This window comes from Oryzias latipes, chromosome 9 (assembly GCF_053564925.1).
Source record: "Oryzias latipes strain Hd-rR chromosome 9, Olatipes_Hd-rR_3.1".
Lineage (NCBI taxonomy): Eukaryota > Metazoa > Chordata > Actinopteri > Beloniformes > Adrianichthyidae > Oryzias > Oryzias latipes.
Window position 1 is genome coordinate 13,362,170 of NC_136245.1, and position 19,081 is coordinate 13,381,250.

General features: G+C 39.3%; 2 protein-coding genes across 2 annotated transcripts; one reads left to right on the forward strand and one right to left on the reverse strand.

Annotated features, from left to right (window-relative positions):
• Positions 1–109: 109 nt before the first annotated feature.
• rnf10 (ring finger protein 10) lies at positions 110–9,073 on the reverse strand. Its single transcript, XM_004072556.5, has 17 exons — positions 8,875–9,073; positions 7,785–7,969; positions 7,496–7,701; positions 7,327–7,417; positions 6,986–7,170; positions 6,394–6,530; positions 6,111–6,265; positions 4,044–4,169; positions 3,703–3,931; positions 3,205–3,338; positions 2,997–3,114; positions 2,803–2,904; positions 2,560–2,697; positions 2,198–2,271; positions 2,046–2,103; positions 1,191–1,355; positions 110–1,102 (listed from the first exon to the last, which is right to left on the reverse strand). Exons 1-17 carry the CDS (start codon positions 9,026–9,028, stop codon positions 1,029–1,031), a joined length of 2,331 nt encoding a protein of 776 aa, XP_004072604.1. The 5' UTR covers positions 9,029–9,073; the 3' UTR covers positions 110–1,028.
• Positions 9,074–11,448: 2,375 nt separating this feature from the next.
• Positions 11,449–19,081, forward strand: unc119b (unc-119 lipid binding chaperone B). The gene is made up of 5 exons (XM_004072553.4): positions 11,449–12,005; positions 15,150–15,263; positions 16,720–16,828; positions 16,929–17,101; positions 17,202–19,081. The coding sequence occupies exons 1-5, from the start codon at positions 11,876–11,878 to the stop codon at positions 17,312–17,314; spliced, it is 639 nt and encodes a 212-aa protein (XP_004072601.1). The 5' UTR covers positions 11,449–11,875; the 3' UTR covers positions 17,315–19,081.

Sequence of the window (19,081 nt, forward strand, 5' to 3'; positions counted from 1 at the left end):
CGCAGAACTGTACCAGTCACAATAAAACTTACTGATACTAGCCACACGTGGAAAAAATAAGTAATGTAAACACTGTTAATTTGTTAAAGGAAACAAACATAACATTCACTGATTGTGCACAAGTCTTTATTTAATACAAAAGACTAGTTCCCTTACTAGTCTATTAACCTGCTCAAAAACAAAAAGAACTCCCACACATCTGTTATCTCCATTCAGGTTTAACAATTGTTTAATCTCAGAAAACCTCCATCACCAGATTTCAACACTGAAAAAAAATTAGCGGAGAAAAAGTAAAGGAAAGAATTAAGCCAATGGTGAAACAACTAAAAAATAAAGTGAGTTTATATTCTAAACAAGCAGAATATGGATGATGATGAAATCGCTTTACCTTTATTCTAGGAAAGCATTTGTTGCTAAATACTGCAGCGATAACATTTGCATTACTTTTAAGATGGCTTACAGAGGAGCAAACCCAAGTTGTTATCTATGATCTTTAAACATGAAAATATGTTTTTGCTTGTGTAGCAATGTTAGGTTTCAAACATACTGTGGAGGGTTAAATGTCGCAGAGATTTAAGAGGTGCAATGTTCCTGCAGCTGGCTGACTGCTACTTGAGTAAAAAGCACCCTTAAATCTTTTAATGTAATTTGTCTGCAAAGTATCCCATAGTTTACATCATGTAGGTGCAGTGCTGGGGGTTAGTCTGAGAAAATGGTCACATCCGAATTATTCTGACGTTTGAAGCACATAAACTGTTAGCGCCAGCAGCTTCTTTTCATTTGTGAACTACTTATTACCTTAAGGCCTTCAGCAGGACATGAGAATGACACACAAGCTTAGACCAAAATTACTCTTAAGAACACCAATGGGTTGAAATACCCATAAACTGAAAAGAAAAAAAAACGCTACAGCAGCAAAAATGCTAGCTACAAACCAGCCCCCCTTTTTCAAGAAAAATTACCAGGGAACTAAATAAACAAAGGAACACCCTCTGTGAACAATATGAATGGATGAACTTCAGTGTTGCCTATTTTGTGTGAACGATGGAAGTGCTGAAAAGCAGTTTATGCTTTTTCTTCTTCTTCTTTCCACCTTTTTCATCTAAAATAAAGAAGAAACCAAAACCATCAAATGAGCAGAAGCAACAAACCTGAATTAACAAGACTTTGGTAATGTTAAATTCACAGACCGGGTTCGACCACCATTTGAGGTGGTGAAGCTGTTCCGTTGTCCAACTCCAGAAGAGCCTTCTCAAAAGCCTGGCTGAAGGAATTCTGAAAGCTGGGAACAGGAACACGCTCTGATCCGTCGCTCTCGCCATCACTGTCGGCTGCTGGGGGGGCGAGCAGCTTATCTGCAACAGATGTATAATTGTGTGAAATTCTGGAAACATTTGGGGTGTTTCTGATTCTTTTGTAAAAAAAATAAAAATAAATACACACACATATGTTAAATAATTTTTACCAAAAAAAAGTGACATTCTTTAAACTCTTCTCAAAGACTCCATTATAATTCCCCAAAGTAATGAGGATACTCTAGGAAAGAGGTTTTGAGCAACCAGGGTACAACTTTAAAAATGTATAAAAACATTAAATTTCTAGAAAACTCTTCAAATATAGGGCATATGAATAATCAGAGGTTTCCTTTACATTGATATTATTTTGGAAAAGGGTTAAATATTATGATCAACAGAGACACAAGTAATGCTTGCTTTGTTTGTCTGTGGGGATTTTCTGAATTTTCTCAATTAAGGTCATATTTTGAGTGACGTTCATTAATGCGGTTTGCGGTGCTCCATGTACATGGGGTTGCTGAGTTTACAAAAACATTTACATCTAAACAGGTACTTTTTACAAGAGATTTATTTTATATACATTTTACTTTGTGAAAAACAGTGTGTCCAGAAAACAAAGTAGGAATCATTATTCTCAGACATTAGTTAAATGCATCAATACCATTTGATAAATCTTGCATGTTAATTTAAAATGGACAACAACTTTAAGCAATACAACTATTGAGAACAACAGTTTCCTATTTAGGTTACCTTTCTTTTGAGTGATTTTGGGTCCAACATCAACCCTGGCTTTTCCATCTCTTAGCATCTTTGAAAGACAGAAATTCACATCATGTGGTGTTATCTCAGGGTTTCCTCTTAAAGACACCAGAGGCCTTTAGTAATGGCATCACTATGCACACCTGTGCAAAAGACATGCAGTGAGAATCCTCCTCCAGGCTGCCCACTGTCTGCGGAGTCAGGAGTCTCACACCATCTAAAAATAAGGACATTTTTATTAGAAGTTCTCCTTACATTAACTTTGGATGAGAGTGGTTAAATCTCAGCCCTCAAGGGGTCAGTACCTGCTTCCTTTTTATCTATTCTGTCATTGTAGCTTCTGCTATTGGAACACACCGGATTCAGGTAATCACAAGTTAAGCGGTACACTGACCCATGAGGACTGGGCAATTCTGGCTCAAAAACGTTACTAATAAATAGTCTTTGTTCATTTCCAGATATCTAAGACAGAACAGCAAATAACAGATAAAATGACATTTCTTACCAGAGGAGGGACTGCTGCTGAGGGGGGATGGAGGGGAAAAAATTAGATCAGACTGAATCGGAGGACTAAAGTTGTGAGGAGGAGAGCCAAATGCTGGGAAATGATGGAAGTTCTCCAGTCCAATGTGCACCTCTGGATCTGGAACAGTAAAGACACTCAGGAACATCAACAAATGCAAATTGAAAATAAAAAATGGAGAGGATACAACATTTTTAGTAGTAACTTGTCAGGGGCTGCACTTACATTTACCCTGCTTTTTGTTCTCCTCAATTTCAATTCTTTTCTCCCTGCGTTTCTCATCTCTTACTTTCTTCTGCCTCATGCGCCTTCTTTTCTCCAAGTCATCTAAAAGTTGTTAATTTTAAATAGTGACTTTCGAGAGAGAGAAAAAAAAACAACAAAAATCATCTCTGAAACTGAATTTGGCATGTTCCAACCTGCAAATGTATCCAGAGTCTCTTTGGAAACAACTGGCGGCTCAAGAACTAACTCACAAATGCTGAATTCACATGTGAGAGGCAGATGAGCCAGATAGCGATGCCGACGACGAATATCCTGCAACAAATAGTGGACAAATGAATAAACAAAGACTAACAGCACAAAGATACATGGACTGAGGTCTTTTTTTCTTTATTTTTTTCATGCCTCAGTGACTGTGTGTCCAACTATCTCCACTACAGTGGCAGTGATGGAGTCAGGACAGGCCTCCAAGCTGCCATATTCACGCAAAAGACAGCGAACATTCAGAGGATGAAGGAACATCTGCTGGCAGTCCTCAGCTGAAGGAAAAAACACAGAAAGGGAAAATCTATTTTAGAAAAGTTTAAAAAACTTGCAGGACATTTAGAATTATTAATACAAGACATAAAACTGCTACTCTAAATGACACCATAACCTAAAAACAGTCTAGTAATCCAGGAGTTCAACCTAGTTTAACCTAAAATCAGTACCATGTTATGTAAACAGGAGCCAGCTGAACTGTTTTGTAGATCAAGTTTGTAGCTACACAAGGATATACTTTAGCTTCCCCATAAAAAAACGAGATTATGCGTGTAATCTGAAATTATCATCATAATCATTATTGTGGTCAAAATGAAAGCACAAAAGTTTAAAAAAGAAAAAAGGGGGCAAGAAAAAAATTACCCTGGTAGAAGTAGTAGTAAGGTCCATGCACCACACCGGTTGAAGGGTGAACAGACTCTCCCTGATTGGCTGGGATCACCACATCAAGCTGAGGCTCACAGGCAGCACCCAGCCCACTCTCAGGAGGGTTTTCCAGCTCGTTCTCCAGATTGGGTTCTGGACAGTTTGGCAGTTCTTCTGTAAGCTCTTCCACTTCATCATCAAATGCTGAAGAGTACTGCAGTACAGGCTGCAGGGAACAAATTGCTCCATATAAATCAAGATATTTTTCGGATAAACGTGCATGAAGACTGAAAAATATGTTAATATTGTGTAAAAGTGAAACGATAAAATGTGTATACCTTAGCACTGCCAATGATAGTAACCACTTCCTCAACAAGGAAAGGAGGTTCTTTCAGAGTCAGAGAGGACAAGACAGGGGTGTTGACGCAATCCATTTGCTGTTTCAGAAGCTTTTCTTCCTCCTCCTATAATGCAAAAATACACACTTTTTATTTTGATATTAATTAGCGCAAAGTTTTTTCTACTAAAATTGTGAATGTAAAAAATTTAACTGAATCACTTCAGCTTTGTTTAACATTACAGAAGCCAAAAACGGCCAACCCTACTTTTTTTGGGAGAGTTTTCTCGTAAAAACAACATCTATCTCGTTAAACAAAATTCATTTTCTTGTGATAAAGAAGAATAAAGTATAGTGTCCGTGTCTCCTCACACTGAGACGCAGAGACGTTTCTGTTTTATGTCCCTTTATTTTATGGTTACTGTAGGCTGTAACCAACACTGTACAGCTTTCGCCAACAACTCTCAACAACAGCAAAAGAAACGCTCTTCAAAAGTTTTTTATGCTGGTTATTTTATTTATTTATAAATTGAGCTGCGCTCCTCTGATTCCTGAATGCTGTTTCATGGACCAGGCACCCTTCCCTTTATTATCCTAAAACCACAGACAACAAGTTGAATGACAGAACCCAGGGCCCACAAACGTCTCTGCCTGGTGCGTTCACTGAGCTCTGGACATTAGCAGTACCCAAACAGCCACCCAGCCCAACGCAGCCAAATACAATCCTTTTTTTCTACAATCCGCTGCAAAACAAACCATTTTGTCAGAGAAATTTTTGAACACCAGAGGAACCGATTGATTTCTAATTGATCACTTTAATTAAGGTCGGCAGAGTTTTTGCTGATGTTGGTCATATAAACAGAGTCCAAATCAGTCATTGTCACTTAAGGAAAAGTTTAGTGCGGCTACAGCTGGGCAGGCGGCTGCTGTTCAGTGACCCTGCGGTTGCTGTCAATTTCATCAATGATCAGATGAAGGGATCAGGCCATCTAAACCAGTGGTCCCCAACCTTTTTGTCACCGCGGACCGGTACAACGCAACACACGTTTACCGCGGACCGGTGGGGGTGGGGTGGGGGTGGGGGTGGGGGGTTGAGGTGCAGCGCAAAGCACGTTTACCGTTGCCTGTTAAAGGCAGATTTCCAGATTTTCCAGGTTTTTTAGCGGGTGCAGGTTCCTCTTCTGTCCCTTCATTGGACCATTTCCCCTTGTTTTTTGCACATTTTGGTTGTTTGGGTTTAATTTTAGCGGGGTGTATCACATGATGTTTGGTGTGTCGCGACTTTGATGTGCGTTAAGTGTGACGGATGTAACAGAGAGAATTCGGTCACTTTTCAAAATAAAACGTTTTTTTCGAGAAAAACAATAAAATGGAAATTATTTTTTCTTTCTGTTCGTCCTGGTGCCAAGTGTCCCGCGGCCCAGTGGTTGGGGACCACTGATCTAAACGGTTACAGAATAGCTGCTGCTGTTACATGTGCAAAATGTCTTCGATCGGATCACAGATCGGATTAGAATTGAACTTCGCACGTGCTCCCAGAAAAACTATTTCCGATTATAACAAACGTTTACGCTGCAATGCTCAGAGACATGGTTTTTACGCGCAGAGCAGCCGGCCGGTCCTGTTTGCGCTCAAAAGCCTCCTCTGGAACACCACACCGTCTATGCATGATGCAAAGCCAGAGCAGTAACGACCCACGATCGGAATGAACTGTTTACATGCACCACGATCGGATCAACAATCGGCATAACCCACCTATCTCATTCAGAAAGATATTTTAACATGAATTAGTCTGATCGGGGCAGAGTATTCCGAACGGCATGCTTGCATGACGCATTTTTCTTCTGAACAGGCGTTCATTCCAATTACTTTTGTCCATGTAACCGCGGCTACTGATGCATGTAGGGGGAGGAAAGAATGACTGTGTGTCAGTCGGGACTTGGGTTTTAATAATGATAAAACACTTGAGAAAAACAAAAAAAGTAGGGTTTTTGGCTTCCGTATAACATTTATTAAGATTATGTAATATCCCAACATCTGAACAGTTTGGTGGGTTGTGTTTGTCTACCTGCAAAAGACAAAGAGCATTCTGAATGAAGCAGCCTTGAGCTTCCTCTTCCTGGGTCAGCTGAGCCTGCAGGATCGCCTTCTCCTCTGTGACAAGGCTCAAAACTTGCACCGGGGATGTGAGAAGCAGCTTGGAATATGGGCTCAAACAAGCATCTACAAAACACACAATCCACAACTTTGAATGCATTAAACTTGACTTTTTTTCTTTTACTGCTCTTTTACCCAATTTAAATGGTTAAAAGGCAAATTAAATTAAAGATCTATAAATTAAAGATCCATACCTTCAAAGCGAACAGGCTCCTCAACCTTCACCCACTGGGAGCTCGGCATGGCCACCAGAGCCCCCTTTTCTCTTCTCATCAGGCGCATGGTGATGACATCTCCAACCACATATTGCCGTGTCTCCATCGCAACCACACTAAAACCAAAGTAGTAGTTAAAAACTCAATTGTAACTGATCTTTGTGTTTACCACGCTCATTTTGGCATTAAAAAAGGAAAAAAATTCCAATAATAAAAAACAATAAGTCTTCGAGTTTACAATACAAATGAATTATATAAAAATAATGAAAATAAAAAGGAAAAGTAGTCAACATGATTTTAACAAGTTACTTCTTGTTTTAGCAGAAAAAGAAATTTCCTTGTAGTATACTTAACATTTTCTCATTTTGTCACAGGAGCCTCTGTCTGCAAGCTTTTTATGCTTAATTTGTTTATTTTAAACATGCAAATCTTAAAATACAAACTGTTATTTTCTGGGGGGTTTTAATTGGAATTTGAAGATTAAATGATAGCAGATTTATTGTTTTTTGACTCATTATTTTAGTATTTTACTTCAGGATTTTGTTTTGTTAGTTATTTCTGTCTTCCTTACCTCTTCAGATCTGCAGTGTGCACGGCTTCATAGCAGATGGGACACTTGGACCAGCTCTTGTCACTGAGAGACAAGTAGTGCAACATGCACGGCCAGCAGAATATGTGCCCACACCGGGTGATGCGAGCTGCCACAGGAGGGTACAGGCAGATGGGGCAAGAGGGCACCTCATGGCTATGGATGCGCTATAATTGTTCAATAATGGTTTGTCATCATAAACGTTGGATTTTGAGGTGCTTCGGTACAAGAATAAAGAACTTAAAACTAACTTTCTAGAATATTTGTTATTTTTCTGTTCTAAGAATGATTGATTTCTTCAATCAAAAGCAACAGATACTTACAACTTGCTGCACACAGTCCCAGTTGACAAGAGTGTCTGGATCAGTGAAGTGAGCCTTGTAGTCCTGGTCATCAGACACCACAAACTGGCAACTGAACCACAAAGACAGGATGACATACACATGCTTAACATTCACAGATAAAAGTTTGATAGCCTCAAAACCTGCTTACTTGGCCTGCAGAAAAAGCTCCTTGTTGAAAGGCTTGTTCTTGTGGCCCCATTTGTTACGGCGACCCCAACAAGAGGGTCCCCCATCTCCGATGCCACCATTACCTCCACGAGGTTCAAAAGTGAAGTTAAGCAGGTGGTTCAAGCTTATCTTCTTCGGTCCAGCAAACTGAGCCGGGCTAAACTCAGCCCGGCGTGTCTCTGCTACCTGGGAAGCCAGAAATTGATGAGTTACAAAAAATGTTGCTTTCTCTGTACATTCAAGGAGCATTTGTTCTTTATATAACCAACCTCTTCGCGTCGTCCTCCACCTGCAGCTCCATACTGTCGTCCTCCACCTCTCTGAGGGGGTCTCTTGTCAAAATTTTTGCTTTTCTGTGTATTGGTGCGACGAGGACCAGGAAAACTTTCTGCTTTAGGAAAGGGGGGCTCACGCTTACGACTGAAACGTTTCGACCCTCCATTATTTTTACCATCTGAAATTTAGATTAAAAGATAAAAAAATTGTTTAATAAAAGCTTCAATATGCTTTTTAAAAAGTTTTGTTTTTATAAACAGGGGTATAACGCATAATCAACTAAATCAACCATTATATTTCTATGATTCAATTTTAGGTCAGAGAATCGGACTGTATTAAATATGAGTTCAAAATGAGCAAATAACGACTATGAATCCCATCGTCAAGCACAAATTATTATAGGAGTTGAATAGTTAAAATTAAAATCTAATCGTGTGCTTTATTTGATTAAACAAAGAGCTTCTGATTAGAATCATGGCAATAAGTAATGTTCTTAAAAGTTCTGTTATTTTCCCTAATCATAAATAAACTTGAAAGTAAAGAAAGAATGCCTTTGATATATATAGTTTAATCTGAAACTCATTATCTCAAGACTGTATATTAGAGATCGTTATTGTCCTTGTAATTTGTCACTTGACAAAGAAACGTTAATAAGCATTACAAATTAATCTCAGTAACTTTAATTCTGAAAGTTCATAATCAGTAAGAATTTCTGTTATTTTAAAAACCAACTTAATAGAAGTTCTGATTGAAAATAAGTTCTAAAACTTTTATCGGCTTCAGAAGTTTATTAAATGTAACTATTAATGTAATGTAACTAACTTTTAATTGTAACTATTTCCAGAGCAAGTCACTTATGGGTGACGCATCTAAAATTGGATAAAGATCATGGAAGTCAATTGCTTGAAAGAGCAGATGCCAGCTGCAGCTCCAAGAGCTGATAGGTCAAATGGTTTGGGAGTGACGTCACTTGCTGATAAACAACTTGTGCAGTACAGCTAGGCCCCAAAAGGCCACAATGCGGAGCTTATACGCTCACAGCGCCTCGTGCATGTAGCGAAGTGTTCAGAATAAAGACTTTACCGGTTTTGGGTTTAGATTCGCCCGGTGTGGGACCCGCAGAAGTCCAACGGGGCGGAACCTTGGTACTGTTGGGGTTTTTCTCCATGTTTTTCTCCGTGCAGTGAGCTGTGTTGAGGCAGAGCTCCGTGAAGAGAGCCGCTGAGCTCTCTAGCATCAAAAACGGAAAATGGGTTGCAGTGAGCGTAAGTAAGGCGACGACGGCCCTGGTTCATTTCTGTCAAACGCGGAGACCCCATCACGGCGACATCTTGACTATAAACAAACCAGAGGGGAAAAAATAGAGACACGATTTTGGCGTCTCAAGTTACGCGCTGTCAAAGGAAAGAACGAAAGTTCGCCACGCGAGGCCAACCCCTCCCGAACCTAACAGAGTTCGCTTGTAAAGGAATAATAGTTGGCCTTAACAGAGCGTTAAGTGTCTTCCACAAAGTGGAAAACGCGCTATTTGAAAGATTTAGCCAGAAATCTGTATCGAAAATCCAAGGCGTGCTGTAATGGCGACGGGTCGCCAGACAAGAACCCGAGAGCCCCGGATGTTTCTTGTACCGTGTCCCAAACAGCAGGGCAGTATGGGAGATGTAGTAAAATTATTAATTTAGCACAACTTAACTTTAGGTCAAATATTATAAATATAATAGACAATATTAATCTTTAAAACACAAAAATGACATTGACAAGACGTTTGAAACATTTGGTTTTTCATTAAAGATAAAAGACACATCAACACAGTCAAACTCATCAAAATGTTATCAAACTTTTATTTGTCCTTATTACAAGTACTGCAATACCCTTCCGTAAGTACAACTTTGTTAAAAACAAAACAAAGGAATATTTACATTATTCCGTTGCCCAAACAAAAACTATTTTGAAACAAAGTATATAGAAATGCGAGCCTTTTGGTTTGACCCTAAAATATGAATAATACCACATGCAACAAAACATTAAATCCAAATTATTATCTGCTAATTCAACATTTCTGCTGTTTTTCAAAATAGGAGTGTGTAAGCCAATTGGTGAAGAGGGGGCACTATCCACCAGGTATCCACTTTGATCACTCTCTTTCATCTTCAAACTCAGATCCACCCTCGTATGTTGGTTTGCTTCCACGTGTTGGAAGGCAATTAAGAATTTCTTGACAAACTTGATCTTTTTCTGCTGCGAAATAAAAAATACATTAAGAAACATTTGAATAGTTTTCTTTTTACTTAACTAAATCAATACTAAACCAATTCCAAAATTTGATTCCAAATTAATTACTAAGAATTTTAGTTAGTAATGCTGAAAAATGTGAAAAAGGATTCAGCATGAAGGTCTTTATTCAGCTTAATTGTTACCTGCATTTTTACATTTAGGGAGAATTCGTTGGAGCTGCTGGGTGTTGTAGCGGATTAAAAATTTCTGACATGTTCTAATTGTTCCTGAAAAAGATCAGAAAAACAAAAGTGAATTAGAAAGGCTTTTATTTACAACTCATGGTAACACATGCAAGTAAGGTTCCTTCTAAGCAGAGCATGCATGTCCTACCTCCTACATGCAAACAGTTCAGAAAACATGGGATTTGTTGCCCTCGACTTTCAATATTGGTGATGAAAGGTAATGCAGACCAGAGGAGTTGGTAACAGCTTTTAGGGAAACGTAGAAACACCATTCCATTGTGAACATTTAGGTATTTCACTATAAAAAAGGACATACAGAAAAGGTAAAGAAACAAGTGTCTTAACATTTGTTCCAAACAATGTTATAGTTAAATGGATTCACAACATACTTCTATCTTTTTTGTGTATGCTGAAGTAAAGATGGATGCAGACATTTAAAAAAGGAAAATTTAAATAAAAAGGTGCATGAAGAGAAAAAAATGAAACTATAACACAAAGAAAAACTTGTCAGAAATTAGGAGTTAAAAATTTTATTTAATAAGCACTCATTTAATTAAAAAAACGCATTTCATGTATTTTTTTTTAAAAAGTATTTGAAATCTTTACATTGTATGAATTAATGTAACAGTTTACACTGTCTAACAGATTCATTTCTTGGTGTAATGTTTATTTCAGTATTGCTGCTATATTTTGTATTTAAATATTTTTCTTATTTTTGTAGTTTTAATCTTTAATATTTCCTTACTCAAGAAATGAGAAAACAAAAAAAAATGCACAAATCTTGCGCAAATACTCACCAGATAATCGTATACTACAGAGTGCCGCCCCGTAGTCACCGTGCATGCGGGCCACCGCTGATCTCACTGCCCCTGCAACAGCACGGTCATCCAGAAGCAACAGGTCCCTGCTCTCCGAAACATTAACCTCGCACAGCAAATATCTGATGATAATGGGAACACGTTTAGTGAATAATAACCTACAATAACAAAAAATATGGAATAAAGTCTTTAAAGGAGCACGTTTTACCTCGACTTCACCCGCACCATGGCTTCTTCTGCGATGCCGTTCAGAGTATTTCCGTCAACAGATCCGGGTCCTTCGGCTAGCACCGCCCTGTGGGTATGGCTGGGATTCTAGGTGCACTTGGCTTATGACACGGGGCAACACGGAAGTACGTCTCCCAACCAAATGACAATTTAGGAATCCTAATAGGAGATAAAGTTGTTTCACAAACGTAGGAAATGACAAAGAAAAGAAATAACAAGGAAAAAAAGACAAAAATTAACTGCTATAATTAAAAATAAAGTAAAACTTTGACCGTTTAACTCACAACACACGCTCAAAGAAAACGGGGAAACTCGAAAAATAAATTATTCAGACCCTTTTGGTAACCATGACAACGACAGTCGCTTTCAACCAATCAAACTCTTTTTGTGAGATCTTTCACGCCATCTTGAATCTACACTCACCGTTTTTCTTAAGAAGAGAAAAACTGTTTTTATACTTATGGTTTCTGGGATATGAACGTTTCTCGAAATAAGCCCTTACAGGTGACCAGAAAAGGAGGTAGGGAAGCAGACGACGGTTTGGAGACGAAGCAGGAAGATTGAAAAAGTGGTGGAGGCATGCTGAAAAAGCTGAAGTCGAGGCGCAGCCAAACGGAGAAGTGGCCTGTGGTCACGGAGGATGAACTCCGGGCACTGGGGAAAGAAATTTCCCCGGACCATGTGCTGGGTCTTCGGACTGTCACTAAAGGTATTGTTGGTGTTGGAGAATGTTTATTATTATTATTATTGTTATAAATAAAATCCATGTAGTTGCTCTGTTCAATTGAGACAAAGAATGCAGGGCTAAATAAAGTTAATGTTAATCTTTAAACTATTTTAAACATTTCAATACAACAATGCCAACCAAAAAGACAGATTAAGGTAAATCAATAAAATAGACAGTACATGAGTCAAAACCTTTTCTTTTCCTTTTTCTAAATAGCAACAACTTTAATTCTGAAAGTTCATTATCAGGAAGCATTTCCTGTTATTTAAAAACCAACATATTAGTTGCCCGATTAAAAAGAAGCTCAAAAACTGATATATCTGCTTCAGAAGTTAGTGAAAATATGAAACTTTTATTTTCAGACTGTCAAACGAATCCAACACACAAAGAAAAATCCGATTTCAACGACAAAACAATATTTTTAATGTATTTATTTCATTTGAAATTGAAATAGCCACAGCTCCCCGGCCACTTCCTTCACCACCTCTGCAGGGACCCGAGACGTTCCCAGGACAGCCGAGAGATGTAATCTCTCCAGCGTGTCCTGGGTCTTCCTTGGGGCCTCCGCCTCGTGAGAAATGCCCGGAAACCCCCCCCAGGGAGGCGTCCAGTAGGCATCGGACCAGATGCCCGAGCCATCTCAACTGGCTCCTCTCAACTGTGGAGGAGCAGAGACTACTCCAAGCTCTCTGCGGGTGACCAAGCTTCTCATATAGGGGGTTCTGAAGCACCCAGCCACCCTATGGAGGAAGCTAATTTCAGCCACTTGTACACGTTGTTCCTTCGGTCATGACCCAGAGCTCATGACCAAATTATTCCAAAGTATTGGAACGAAGATCGACCATTAAGATGGACCGCTTTGCTTTCTGCCTAAGCTCTCTCTCCACAATGGACCAGTACAGCTACCGCATAATGGCGGACGCCGCTCCAATCCACCTGTCAATTTCATGCTCCTTTCTCCCTCATTCGTGAACAAGACCCCAAGATAAATAAACTCCTCCACCAGGGGCAGGGGCATTCCACCCACCCAGAAAAGGCAAACTACCTATCTCCAGTCAAGAACCATGGCTTCAAATTTGGCGGGACTGACCCTCATCCCAGTCGCTTCACACTTGGCCGCAAACTGCCCCAATGCATGCTGGAGGTCCTGGCTTGATAAAGCCAACAGGATAACATAATCTGCAAAGAAAGTAGAGGAAATCCTGTGGTCCTCAAACCAGATCCTCTTCTCCCCATGGCTGTGCCTAGATATTCTGTCCATAAAGACTATGAACAGAACCGGTGATAAAGAGCAGCCCTGCACCGGGAACAGATTCAACTTACAGCCGGCTATACGAACCAAGCTTCTCTCCTAGACCAGAAAGCCCTCAGTAAGGCTCCCCGGACCCCAGATTCCCAGAGCACCCTCTTTAGGACACCACGAGGGACGCTGTTGAACGCCTTCTCCAAATCCACAAAACACCTGGACTGGATGAGTGAACTCCCACGAACCCACCAACACTCTGGTGGGTTTGTGGGAGTTCGCAAAGTTGATCATTGACCTCCTGACTAGAGTGTCCTGATGCCACATGTTCAAACATATAGTTTGTTATAGACAAACTGTGATGAGCACAGCAGTCCATCAACAAAACACCGTTCAGGTTCAGATCAGGGAGGCCATTCCTACCAATCATGCGGCTCCAGGTGCCGCTGTCATTGCCCACCGGGGCATTGAAGTCCCCCAGGAGGACAAGGAAGTCCCTTGTAGCGGCACTTCCCAGTACCCCATCGAGAGACAACAAGAAGGCCGGGAACTCCAAACTGGTGTTCCGCCTGTAGGCTGAAACCACAGCCAGAGACTTGTCCCCCTACCCTAAGAAGGACCATGACCCTCACGTCCTCCGGGGTAAACTCCACCACTTGGCGGCTGAGCTGAGGGCTCATGAGTAAGCCCACACCAGCCTGCCGCCTCTCACCATGAGCAACTGCAGATTGGTAGAGTCCAACCCCGTTCGAGGGACTGATTTTCAGAGCCAAGACTGTGCATGGAGGTGAGCCTAACTATATCTAGCTGGTACCTCTCAACCTCCCACACAAGCTCAGGTTCCTTCCCTCCCAGAGAGGTGATGTTCCATGTCCCAAAAGCCCAGTGCCATGACCAGTGTTTGGGCTGCCGAGGCACCCACCTTCGACTGCCACCCAAAGCACATTTGGCCCCTTCGGAGCGCTCCTACAAGTGGTGGGCCCATGGGAGAGTGATCCCACATCATTTTTTCGGGGCCCGTGGGAAGAGGCCAGGACTCACCAGTGAACCCCAACCCCAAGCCTGGCTCCAGAGTGGGGCCCCGGGACACCAATCTGGGCGATGTGGAATCTTTAGATGTGCTTCTGATAAAGGGGGTTCTGAACTGCTCTTTGTCTGGCTCATCACCCAGGTCCTGTCTGCCATTGGAGACCCTTAGCTGACCTCGGCTTAGCTCCTGGAATCACTCAAGCTCTCAAACCCCTCCACTATGTTATGGTGCCAGTTCATAGGGGGATTAGGGACTTCTGTTATTTCAAAAGCAACATATTAGAAGCCCTGTTTGAAAAAAAAAATTCTCAAACACTTAAAATAAATAAATATAGGGGCAGAACTCAGAATATGTAAACACATTCTAACTTTACTGAAGTAATTTAATGGGATCAGGTAGCATGTTAAAAAACGAGTTGGGGTCACCCAAAGCGTCCATATGTGACACCGAGGGGTCCCTACCACTGTGTCAATATATGCAGAGTTGGGAGTGAGAACGTGTCGCAACATCAAATGAGACCTACATCAAAGAACACAGCAGCAAAAATGAATCAATGAATGGCTTATTTTTGTCTGTAGGGAAAATGGACAGAAAATGAGTTATATAATATGAATTTAATGGTTGAAAATAAAAATATAATCAATGCATAGGTAGTTGTGCGGGGTTTTAGTAAAATACTAAAATTGAAGCTACACCATATACTCTGTTTTACTTTTTCATTTGTAGCTCTACACTACTGTACTGTAGTGATCTACAAGGGGTTTGAACTTTTACTTGTGTAGAATGCATAATTTATTATCAATGAATACATCAAGTAAAAAATTTTTACTCAGTATCCTGTTTTATGTTTCAGATTATCTTTGCAGACTCGAGGACAATATCTACAACATTGACTTCACGCGTTTTAAAATCAGAGATCTTGACACAGAAACAGTGCTGTTTGAGATAGCCAAACCTCCGAACAGTGGTAAGTCATCCATTAAGACTTTCCAAAATATAAACAGTGTTGTGGCTACAGATCTTTATATAGCCAAAAATTGATAAAATATAATTTAACTAAAAGAAAGTCACGAAAAGCATTGAAATAAAAGTTTGAAAATTCAAATTGTGGTAAGTTTTAAAATTCTAAATGAGTTGTTCTTTTTTTTTCTTCTCAAGCAGACTGACACCAAATACAACTTCCAAAATATGCTGTCATAAAATCATAAACGGTTCAACAAGTATTTCTAACCAGAAGGTTAATAAGCTAATGGAAAATGCAAGATAACTGTAAATGAGAAGTAGCATAATATACGGATATTTGTGGTGCCTAAAATCAGCATACAGAAATCCTCATGTGTAGCATAATTAAAAGTCAACACCAGAAATGCTTTTTCATTTTCAAAATCAAGCTGCATTTTTTGACTCAAAACTGCATCAAATGACTTAAAAATAAAAGTAATAATCAATACTTCAAAATGTTTTTTCCTTTTTACTTAAAAACGGATTATTCTGTGTTATAATTAAAACAGAAGTGTAAAGAGGAGATTGCATTTTCATTTTCACATCCACCCTGCGAAAACTGTTGCATAATTCAATTCCAATTAGCATTTCCAAACGGGAAGGGACCTTGCAGCCAAGAAAAAAAGCACTGACCGCACGGATTAAAAAAAATATGAACGACCAGGCCCTTAATAATAATCATAACAGTAATAAAAGCACATTTAGAAGATACATGTTGGTCCAACCAGCAAACTGCAAACATTTAGCATGGCAAATCTGCTAGAGCTGTTGATGGGGCTCCAGTTGACCTCAAACAGCAAACAGTGGAAAGCTGGAGGAGACTATCTTCTAAATGTGCTTTTAGAAGAAGAAGGGTTAGCATTAGGCTAATACGTGGAAAAAACATTAGCCGTGGAGGAACATAACTCTGGGTGGTCAATCCAGCAATGAGTAAATCCAGTAAATATGTGGGAATTACATCAGCCTTTATTTTGTCTGGACGCCACAAATTCATATGATAGTTTAGAGTTTCTCAGATCTCAGAAAATGAAAAAAGCATTTTGAAGTATTGATTTTTAATTTTATTTTTGAGTCATGTGATACAGTTACATTTTAAAAATGAAAAAGTATTTCTGTTTATCCATTTTAATTGTCAAATTAGATATTTCTAAATGAATTTTGCTACATTTACTAGAGAACTTTTTGAAAATGAAATGTCAAATAACATTTTCTTTATCATTTTAATTAAGTGACAGAATAAGCAGTGTTGAAGAAGAAAATGAAAAAGCATTTTGGCGGATTGCTTTTTCATTTTAATTTTGAGTCAAAAAATGCAGCTTCATTTTGAAAATGAAAAAGCATTTCTGGTTTTGACTTATAGATTTAAATATGCTACACAAATGCTTCCATAGCTGACCTGCTGAGTCTGTTGTTTTGATTAGGTTCTGTGGTGAATGAAAAGGACAGTATGGATTTGGATGTCGCTGCGGGACGTTTTGTCAGATACCAATTCACACCGGCGTTTCTAAAGTTGCGCACGGTTGGTGCAACGTAAGTAAACAGACTGTGTTTTTGGGGAAACAGCTTAAATGTTCTCACTATGGTTGACTTTAAAACATAATGTTTGTTTGTTGTCTCTCTCCAATTGTAGTGTTGAATTCACAGTTGGCGACCGACCCATAAACAGCTTTCGAATGATTGAGAGGCATTATTTTCAGGGTCGCCTTCTCAAGAATTTCGATTTTGACTTTGGTTTTTGTATACCAAACAGCCGCAATACATGTGAACACATTTATGAGTTTCCGCAGCTTCCAGATGACCTCAGTGAGTTTTTTTCAGTTTCAGTCATGTGCAGTCTGTCAATAAATATGTAATAAAAATGTTTATTATTTATTATTCTTTGTTTCTCTTTCTTGTTGTTCAGTTCGCCAAATGGTGGCCCACCCGTATGAGACCAGATCAGACAGTTTCTACTTTGTGGACAATAAACTCATCATGCACAACAAGGCTGATTATGCCTATAATGGTGGGCTCTGATGGCAGAATGGTTGCTTTTTCTTCCAAGGGATAGACTCTTGGATAATATCTATCCACAGTTTAATTTTCAAGGGCACAGAGGTATCTTTTTTAACAATTTTTAACAGACCTGCTCGATGTTCGACAGGCCAGCTCTGCCTTCAACTGTAACCGAGGATTTGTCAAACAGCACTATAAAGAGCTCAAGTTCTAGGTTTCAAAAATATGTTTCCTTCAATGTTTCTTTTATGAAATCTGCTTGTCTTGATTTTTGTTTGTCATTCCAGCATTATTGGTAATATTTGTTTGATTTTGGGCTAAGGTTGTCTCTGCTGGAAGGGAACACTTTGACTCACAGAATTCTAAAAGCTCCACCTTTAGACTGGCTTGGTTTGACATTACTGAAATGCAGAAGATGTTCTTTGTATCTTACAGGAAAGCAAGCTCTAGTGTATGCCCTTCAGTATTGTTAGGAGCAGATGAAGGTGTAGCATGGGTAAGTCTTTTTTAAAGTAGATTTTTGTTTTTCTGTGTTTGCTAGAAGGACTAAAAAGTTTTGCCTTGTACACATTATAAGTTGTATTCAGTGACATTCTTCTACTATTAGACAGGGTTCCCACTTTTTATGATACATTTTCAGGGTTAAAGACCTTTTCCTGTGGTCCAATTCCATCTTTTCAATGGTTGTAGTAAAATCTTAACTTTCTGAGAGGGACCCCTGGGCTTCCTGGATCTGAAAGAACATTGTGTCTTTCTATATCTGTGACATATCTGGTGTTGTTGCCTTTGTCCACTTTACTTTGGCTAGAGTCTTTAGGCTGTCTACCTGGTTTACGGTTGTACATGTGATAGGAGTGTGATTCTGGTCGGCTACTGGAGTCTTGGGTTTAGTGGTTACAGATGAAAGGTTTCTGCAGCAGCACACAACCTGATGGTGTGGAGAGATGCAGCTTGTTAGTTATTATCTAAATGATCGTAGATGTAAAACCTAGATACCATTTTGTTCTTCTTCTCACAGAAAACTTTATAAGATAATATGATAGAATGTCTTGTATGTATTAAACTTCAGACTTGGTGGGAAGGGGGCTTTGCTTTGGGACCATTGAACTGTATTCTTCCTTTTTAGAAGAGACAAAAGAAAAATATGGATAATTTTGGAACTAGTTGGCAGGCTGCATTTCTATATGTCTGAATATGCGTCATGTCAAGTGATAATCCCTTGTTAACTCAGACATGATCTACATATATTCATTAGCACTGTTTAGTACTTGTATGTGCCTTAATTCATGGTAAAGAAACCTTGCTTACAGGTATAATGGCACTGAGCAGAGGGAAAGTTCACCAATCATATCTCAGTATATATGCTATACTGTTTTGTATGAAGTAAAATGTTTTGTGTTATGTGATTTTTATACAGTAGGCAATTTTTTAAATTATTGCTACAGTTAAAAAAGATCCGTAATGATCAATGGGAATGACACAAAAAGCAAACCAGCTATCGGGTTCATGAGAAATGTGGTCACATGAGCTTTTTGCATTGTTGCAAGTCTTTTTCCTCTTTACCCTGGCTCACTTAGTGTGAACGTGCTGGGAGTCTACTTTACCATTCATTGTGTCATTGTTTCTGGGTTTTTAAACCCTCTTTTCTGTGGAGCAGCATATAAACTGCATAGGAAGACTGTGATGTGAATCTGGTGCAGTCCAGTTTTTATAGTGGCTTATTTTCAAAGTGACACATTGGTGTATTATCATGACTGTTGTTAATAAATAAGCCTGACAAAAATAGAA

What these genes read in the sequence shown, in the direction of transcription:
- unc119b (XM_004072553.4), top strand. Translation starts at nt 11,876, where the DNA reads ATGCTGAAAAAGCTGAAGTCGAGGCGCAGCCAAACGGAGAAGTGGCCT. An exon ending in AGCCAAACCTCCGAACAGTG is followed by an intron (nt 15,264 to 16,719) that starts GTAAGTCATCCA and finishes TGTTTTGATTAG; the next exon opens with GTTCTGTGGTGAATGAAAAG. An exon ending in TTGCGCACGGTTGGTGCAAC is followed by an intron (nt 16,829 to 16,928) that starts GTAAGTAAACAG and finishes CTCCAATTGTAG; the next exon opens with TGTTGAATTCACAGTTGGCG.
- rnf10 (XM_004072556.5), bottom strand. Translation starts at nt 9,028, where the DNA reads ATGCTAGAGAGCTCAGCGGCTCTCTTCACGGAGCTCTGCCTCAACACA. An exon ending in CACACTGCAGATCTGAAGAG is followed by an intron (nt 6,531 to 6,985) that starts GTAAGGAAGACA and finishes CTTTGGTTTTAG; the next exon opens with TGTGGTTGCGATGGAGACAC. An exon ending in CTATCATTGGCAGTGCTAAG is followed by an intron (nt 3,932 to 4,043) that starts GTATACACATTT and finishes TGTTCCCTGCAG; the next exon opens with CCTGTACTGCAGTACTCTTC.